Raw genomic sequence first — 8,390 nt, 5'->3', positions numbered from 1 at the left:
ATCTTCACTATTTTTTGGGTATTGAAGTGAACAGAACAGCTAAGGGTATGCATCTAATGCAACATCGGTACATTCTGGACCTTCTTGCTAGGATCAATATGCTTGACGCGAAGGCTGTATCCACACCGATGGAGACAACGCCAAGACTAACACTTCAAAGTGGTACTACTCTGTCTGATGCTTCTCAATATCGCTCCATCGTTGGCAGCCTGCAGTATTTGGCTTTCACCAGGCCAGACATTTCGTTCGCGGTAAATCGTCTCTCTCAGTTCATGCACAAGCCCACGGAAACACACTGGCAAGCTGCAAAGCGAGTTCTCAGGTACTTGGCAGGCACTGTGAGTCATGGAATTTATATGAAGGTTGGTTCGCCTCTCACGCTGCACGCATTTACGGACGCCGATTGGGCAGGGGACAGAGACGATTATGTCTCTACAAATGCATACGTCATCTACCTTGGTTCTACACCGGTGTCTTGGTCGTCGAAGAAGCAAAACGAGGTTGCAAGATCGTCAACTGAAGCAGAATACAGGGCTGTCGCTAACACGGCGTCGGAAGTGCGATGGGTCTGTTCTTTACTGCAAGAGCTCGGTATCAGGATCCCAGTAACACGAGTCATCTATTGCGATAATATCGGTGCAACATACTTGTGTGCAAATCCGGTGTTCCACTCAAGAATGAAGCACATAGCGATAGATTATCACTTCATCCGCAACATGGTTCAACTGGGCATTGTTCGTGTGTCACACGTCTCCACAAAAGATCAGTTAGCTGATGCTCTTACAAAACCACTATCTCGTCAGCAGTTCATCCTCGCGATATCCAAGATTGGAGTCACAAGATTACCTCCATCTTAAAGGGGCGTATTAAAGATATAGATATAGATAAGGAAAGGGTTGTAATGTCAATATCTCTAACTTAGGTTTACCTCTGTAATCATCCTATATATTGTACTCTAATCATCTCTAATAACATAAGTTCCACATCATATACATGGTATAATTTGTTTTCTCAACAAAAGAATACTACAATAAAAATCACACAATTTATACTTTTGTTAGATTTTTCTGCGTAATTTCGTTATTATATGTTTTCTTCAAAAAGTTTGTCTTATGGTATATTGTCATGGTATATGACTATATAGTATATCTATTAAAATTGACCCGTCCAAGGAATAAGTCAGCAGAACCCAGCAATTGCATGGGACTCGAGACAGTAGCCATTAGTATTTTTTTCTTAGTTAACATAATATTCTAGTTAGCTTGCATGGTACAATTAGTCGTAGTACCTTTTTGAGCGTCAAGATAGTATTAATTAGCTTCTTAGGCTTTCATGGAACGAAGAACTCGAAGTTTTCGTAGGAACAACTCACGTTTACTATATCGATAAAACAATTTATTCCAGTTTCCAGCTATACATATTGGTCATCACTGAATATAAAATACTAATTCCAATAACATTTCGAACTAATACCTATATAGAAAAGTATTGAACTCCATAACAAATTCAAACCCAACCACACAAGACAACATTTAAATTTTTGTAAGTTCCGTTTAGCAGGAAAATAAAGCTCCGTTGACCCCAAAAGATAAAAAAATATTTTGTAAACTACACTATATATTGCATTGCATCAAAGGTTTAAAATTTGACAAAATAATTAAAAGAACAAGATCTTTAAAACTTATTCATTCTGAAAGCTTTCAAAACACTCTCCTTTCTCGAAATTTTAAATAATAAACTAAAAGAGATAGGGTTCCATTAGAAAAAGGTACACCAACTCGATCGAAACATTCCATGTTCAAGATGTATCCACCATTAGCCGGTAATAAACTAATAATCACCTTTTATTCACTGGTTATAATTATTTACTTATTCATGGTTCAATTATTTGCATGAATCATTCTCATGAAGAAGATACGAGTTAGGTTTGGTACCGTATAACAAAACAAAATGCAGATTTTTGGGCAATTAAACAATTAATTTGGCCACCAATTTACGTGCTACCAATATCTTCAGATTTGAACTGCAGTATCATCCAATCGTTCCCGAATCACAAAAATAAAGGTATAGCTAGTGGCCGCATTATGTTACTTGTAAATTCTCCGTTTTTCATTAATTTGGAATAATGTTCACATTAGTAGTTTCTTAATTAATATTTTTCATTAATAACCTTTAATCAATTTTATGTTTCTATTTTAAAAACTAAATATCAAAAAGATTTTGTATTAAGGTATTCACTTTAAAATAACGGCGTTCTTTTAGTTTCATCCCAATTCTAATGAACCATGCATAGTCAAACGTTCATATGTATTGTATTTGTTTTTTCTTTTGCAAAAATATGTATTGTTGTACCTATAATTTTTTTGTGTATGCCTACACAAGATATAGAAGAATGTGCGTTCCTCCTAGCTGGGGAAGAAATAGTTGTCATAATAAAGTTTTCAATTGTTTTTATCTTTCTTTCCTCTAAAATATTTTTCAATGATTTTAAGATCTAATCAAATTTGTAATCATACATCAACGAGTATCATGTACTGTTCAGACATTTTTACATAATAACTATATAAGCACGCATCGTCGACGACTAATGTTTTATAACATCAACCATCTCTCTCTCTCTCTCTCAAAATTTGAAGATTCCGCCATTGTTGGTGAACAAGTTCAGTTTCAGTCCAAACTACAGTCAAGATTATGGTTCGTGTTCTTACCTATATATATCATATTATGGTTTCAATATTTCCTTTTCCTTTAGATCTACATAATATTTTTGTGTTTTCGTGTCTATGTACATACGCTTGGAAAACGAAAAAAGAAACTCTACAAATCCTAATAGAGCACTTGTTTTTAGTGTTATACATATAATGTAATGTTAATTCATTGCTTGTTGAAAGAACTACGATCACAGTGTACCTCTGATTCTTTTCTATTGACCCCGTAAAAAGCGACCCAGCTTCTAGGTTCAATATCATTTCTTGCTATTTTCATCTTAATCACTGTTGTCATTTCTTGGAACCACAAAACCAACAAAACCGTTTCTTTCAGAATTTCAAATCAAAACTTTCCAGTCCTTATTCACATCACTGTATCAGAATATGCCCCAAATGTAGCAATCTTAATCATTGATTCCGTCCAAATATCTCCCTGATTAATTTTCTCCTCGTCATGTTACAGGAAATTCACAACGATTATACACACGTGTGCATTTCTAATACTTTATTTAACTATTTGTACATTAAGTACTTGCCGGAAAAAGATAGTATATAGAATTATAGAATTATAGAATTATAGAATTTAATTATATATAAATTATGAACATATTATCAAAGTTTTATTATATATATATATATATATATATATATATATATATATATTTGTAATTTATAATCCACTCAGAAAGGAAAGTTAAAAAAAAAACATAAAAGAAGAACAAAACATATTTATTTTTCTGTTTATTTTTATAAAACTGTCTTTCTTATATATATATATATATATATATAATTAGTATATTATACAGTATATCTACTAACATTTACTACAATCTTTTATTACTTAAAAGGGTTTTAGTTTTCTACTTGTTAGATATTCTGGTTTTATTGGTAATAGATTGATCTTATATATAAAAATTAAATATATATTTAATGTTTTATTAAAAACATCCGTTCATAAAATCTATCACTCATAAGTAAAAATAATAAATAGTATTTAGTATATGTATAAAATGACAAAAAATCCATATTCCATTCAATTTATATATCATATCAAAAATGATAAATAAACTTACTATCAAACATATTTGATATTTAAATTAGAAAATCTGAAGATAATATGGTATATATGTAGATGATGATGTGTCGTCAACTTTTTATATATAATATAACTCACAAAGAAAATAAATAAGAGAAAAAGAGAAAAACAAAACATATTTATTTCTTCGTTTGCAAGAGGACAAACCGATGTCAGGAGAAATAATGGTACGAATCTTCCAAGAAAATGAAATGTCTTTCATATAGTGTAATAATAATACTCAAAACTGAGCCAATGCACTGTCTTTTAGTTTCTTATAGGATCATAAATGTTAAAAATCTAGGGTAGACAAATATAACAAAAAGTCGTAATATAGTTTAAATTTATACGTTGCAAGAATTTTGTTAAAGTTTATTATATATATATATGTATATGTATATGTATATTAATAAGTTTTCTATAGACTAATTCTCTTAATTGAAATATTGAAAATAAAAAGGCAAATATCCCAGTCAAAAAAATATTCCAAAAAATTAAAGTGAAATGATAATTCATAAATTACACGCATTTTAATAATTTTGAATGATTTAGAACTTTAACACTATTTTATGACATAAAAATACTAATATTGGTGAAAAATACTAATAAAAATATTAATATTACGCCATATGTTTATTTAATTAAAATTTAATTAAACAACTAAAATTTATATATTAGTCACAAAAAAAACTAAAAGTTTATTAAAAGATCAATATTATTAAAAGTGAGAAACTTTGATGCTCTTTAACACTGGGTTTTGTCGACAATCGGCTCTCCCCGTGTGTGTTCTGCACACACTAAACACGAATCTGATCCAAAAGGTTAACACTTTATTTATTTTAATATTTATAATCGCCGTTTGTGTGTGCAGAGACATAACTCGAAACCAGAACACAACTGTAAAAGAGTCTGAGAAATTGGTCGGGTAGGGAGGGAAAGAGGTTTTAATAGTCTCCTGTCTCCTAGCTCGCGGCCACTTCGCCGCCAAGACTCTGATTGGGCCGCCATTGATGAACCCAGACCCAGTCACAGACATAACGTGAATGTTCTGTCTATTTCAATCTCCCCTTTATATATTACTATCTCACACGGAGACACTTAATTAAAAAAAAAAAGAACTTTATTCTTTTGCTGGATCTTGAAGATACTAAAAAATCAAAACCATCGGCCAAAACATCGTTTGACTTCTTCTTTGTTGTTTGTTGCGTCATTGCTTGTTACGGAGCCAAAGGTACATTATACACACAACTTTTCACCTTTGGGTTTTTGATTATTCTATTCACTTCCTGAGTTTCAGGAACCGTCCTTTTGTTTTAATCGATTAGTTTAAGAAGTGGTCAAGACCTCGTACTTGTGTAAGTTCATAGAATGGAGTCGTTGTTCTTGTTCCTAACGGTTTTCACTCTTTGGTTTAGGTTTTGAACATCGAGGGATTTACGGTCCGTGAACCGCGTGGAGGCTACAAGAAGAGGGTTCTATAAAGAAAAAAAGAAACCAGATTTTGAAGTAGTTGTGATTTGAGATGAAGGGTGTAGAAAGAAGTAAAGGTGATGATGAGTTCTTTGATTCATCTGATGTTCTTCTGTCCGTAGATGAAGAAGAGTTTGAAGTTTGGTCAGGTGAGCCAGTTAGTGTTGAGGAACGTCGTGAACGGTTCCTCAAGAAAATGGGTCTACTCGAGGAGAAACAGAAACCCATGTGTTTGGAGAGGATAAATGATGAGAGCGATGAGGTTACTAGCTCTTCAGAGTCATCTTGTGGCGAGTGTTGTGTTAGGGAAGAGAACTACGGATCAACTAATTCAATGTCTGATGAGGAAGAGACGGAATCAGAGCAAAACTCAAGCAACGCTTCTTCAAGTCCATCTCCGAGTTTAAGCAAGAAGAGGAGTGCGAAGAAATGGTTGTTCGAGTGCTTTGTAGGGGAACATGGTAAAGATTTCAAGGAAGAAGTGATGATGAGCAAAGTGAAAGTGAAGACTAACAAGAAGAGTCATGTGGAGTTATCCGCCGCTTACAAGGTACAAGAGATTAATGGGCACAAAGGGAAGATTTGGGCGTTGAAGTTTAGTTCTGATGGTAAGTTTTTAGCAACGGGAGGCGAAGATGGAGTTGTGAAGATATGGAGAATCACGTTATCAGCTTCTTTTGTCGGACAAGAGCTGATGAGGGAGCAAGAAGCGTTGGTTATGTTCCCTCAGAAAGCTTTTTATATAGAAGAAACACCGTTTCAGGAACTTTATGGTCACGCCGGAGATGTCTTGGACTTGGCATGGTCAGACTCAAATGTGAGTTTTTAGTCTTTTTGTTGTTTTGTTTTTGAGATTTCTTGGATTCTTTTTTGTATTTTTTTTTCTTTTTATTTCATTTTCTTATGGTTTAGTCTGTATTTATTTGGTTTTTGCAGCTGCTTCTTTCGGCTTCTAAGGACAAGACAGTTCGGTTATGGAGAGTTGGTTGTGATGAGTGTCTTCATGTCTTTCATCATAACAACTACGGTAACTTTTGATAACTCAGTTAAAAATCAACAGATTTGGTAAAAAAAAAAAAAAAGTGACTCACAGTTCTTGCTTTTGTGTAATACAGTGACGTGTGTTCAGTTCAACCCTGTGAATAAGAACAACTTCATAAGTGGTTCCATAGATGGAAAAGCTCGAATCTGGGGTTTATCAGAAGAGAGAGTCGTCGCTTGGACCGATGCTCGTGACTCCATCTCAGCCATCTGTTACCAAAACGACGGAGATGTAAGTTTCATTTCAAGTTTCTCTTCACACGAAATATCGCTGCTTTGCTCTGTTTTTGAGATTCTAAAGTTTGCAACTTTACTCTAGTTTTGAGATTTTTTTTTAAAATCGCAGCTTTGCTCTGTTTTTGAGATTCTAAAGTTTGCAGCTTCGCTCTGTTTTGAGATTTTTTTTTAAAAATCGCAGCTTTGCTCTGTTTTTGAGATTCTAAAAATCGCAGCTTTGCTCTGTTTTTGAGATTCTAAAGTATGCAGCTTTGCTCTGTTTTTTGTATTCAGGGGTTCGTGGTTGGTTGCATCACGGGAGATTGCAGGTTCTATAAAATCGCAGGTAACGAAGTGTTAACGGAGGAGCAGATTCATATCAGGGGACGGAACAGAATCACCGGCTTAGAGTTTTGTCCGGGAAGCTCCGAGAAAGTCATGGTATCTTCCGATGACACGAAGCTCCGGATTTTTGATAGATCACAAATCCTTCATAAGTTCAAAGGTATGTTTAAAAATGAATCTTTTGAGTTTCTTACAGTTTCGAGTTTGTGTTTTTGATGTCTGAAAGTTTTATGAATTCCAGCTTCTGCGAAATTTGGAAGACAGTCGTCTGCGTCGTTTGTCGGGAAACATATTTTATCAGTGCGAAGAGGTCACGGTGTCTACCTCTGGGACAACGATAGCTTTCCGGCGAAGTCGTCAAGTTCGTTCGAGTATTTTAACTCGCCGGGTGTTTCCGTCGCGGCGGCTTGGTCTCCGACGGGTAAGAAAGTGGCCGGAGAAGACGACGAATCGCTGCGGGCGTTGAGAGGGATTCAGAGCTCCGGGAGATTGTCTCGTTCCTCTCGTGTGACCGCCACGTGGCCTGAGGAGAAGCTTACGTCCTCCGAAGGCGGCGCGTGGAGACTGGTGATTGTTACGGCGAGTTTTGATGGGGTGATTAGGACATTCCATAATTATGGACTGCCACGTAAATTGTAGAAATATAGAGGTTTCGGTTGTAATTTTCTAGAAATTAGTAAAGCTGACATGTTGATACCATCTATCTTATTAAAGCTGAAGTACAATTTCGGTGTGTTTGGATACTTGGATAAGAATATTAAAAAAATTTGGTGTGTTTGGAAACATGGATTGTAGTCTTTTTTAAAAAAAATTGATTTTGTTTGGAAACAAAGATAGTATCATTAAACAGAAAAATAATGGGCTTAAGTTATTAAGTCCATTATAAAAGAATGTTGTCAATATATATAAGAAAATATAATACAAAGTCCAATTTGAAATACCAACTCAAATTATAGTTTTTATATTTCATATTAAGTTTTTAAAATATAATATATGTAATTATTTATATGATGATACATATTAAATACTATTAATTATATGATTACTTATATGATGGTACATATACAATACGATTAATTATATGATGAAATTATATGATATATAATAATGACTAAGGATGGGTTTTCAGATATCCATACGGGTTTGGTTATGATCGGTTTGCGTTTCGGGTTTTCGAAGGTCAAAGATTTCAGTCCTATTAGGATGTTTCTAAATTTTTGTTTGAGTTTGATTCGGATCTTTGCGGGTTTGGTTTGCGTTTGGATAACCTATTTAAATTATTTTTAAAGTTTTAAATCACTATATATTTTAAATTTCTCAAAATCTATAAATAAAGTAAATATTACCTATAAATTTAAATAACATATGTCAGAATACCTAAGCTTAACATATCAATTGGTTCGATTTAAAATTTGGATACGAAATCAATAACTATTTTAAGTATTTTTGGTGATTTGAGTATACTTTAACTATTTCAGATATTTGTTTTTGACTATCTTTATATATTTTCAAGTATTTTAAACCAATTTAAAAGT

The 8,390-nt window shown here is 33.6% G+C and overlaps 1 protein-coding gene across 2 annotated transcripts; it reads left to right on the top strand.

Moving 5' to 3' along the window:
* Nucleotides 1–4,511: 4,511 nt before the first annotated feature.
* LOC108854268 (uncharacterized WD repeat-containing protein C3H5.08c) lies at nucleotides 4,512–7,564 on the top strand. Of its 2 annotated transcripts, XM_056987813.1 has the most exons (7): nucleotides 4,512–4,822; nucleotides 4,928–5,014; nucleotides 5,199–6,070; nucleotides 6,190–6,280; nucleotides 6,369–6,526; nucleotides 6,805–7,015; nucleotides 7,097–7,564. In XM_056987813.1, the coding sequence occupies exons 3-7, from the start codon at nucleotides 5,306–5,308 to the stop codon at nucleotides 7,492–7,494; spliced, it is 1,623 nt and encodes a 540-aa protein (XP_056843793.1). In that variant the 5' UTR covers nucleotides 4,512–4,822; nucleotides 4,928–5,014; nucleotides 5,199–5,305; the 3' UTR covers nucleotides 7,495–7,564. The 2 variants fall into 2 exon arrangements, with proteins under 2 accessions (XP_056843793.1, XP_018483297.2); XM_018627795.2 differs by having other exon boundaries at nucleotides 4,512–5,014.
* Nucleotides 7,565–8,390: the final 826 nt, after the last annotated feature.

The sequence above is a fragment of the Raphanus sativus genome, chromosome 1 (assembly GCF_000801105.2).
Source record: "Raphanus sativus cultivar WK10039 chromosome 1, ASM80110v3, whole genome shotgun sequence".
NCBI classification, from domain to species: Eukaryota; Viridiplantae; Streptophyta; class Magnoliopsida; order Brassicales; family Brassicaceae; genus Raphanus; species Raphanus sativus.
Note: the sequence above shows the minus strand (reverse complement) of the source record. Positions and strands in the feature narration are given on the sequence as shown.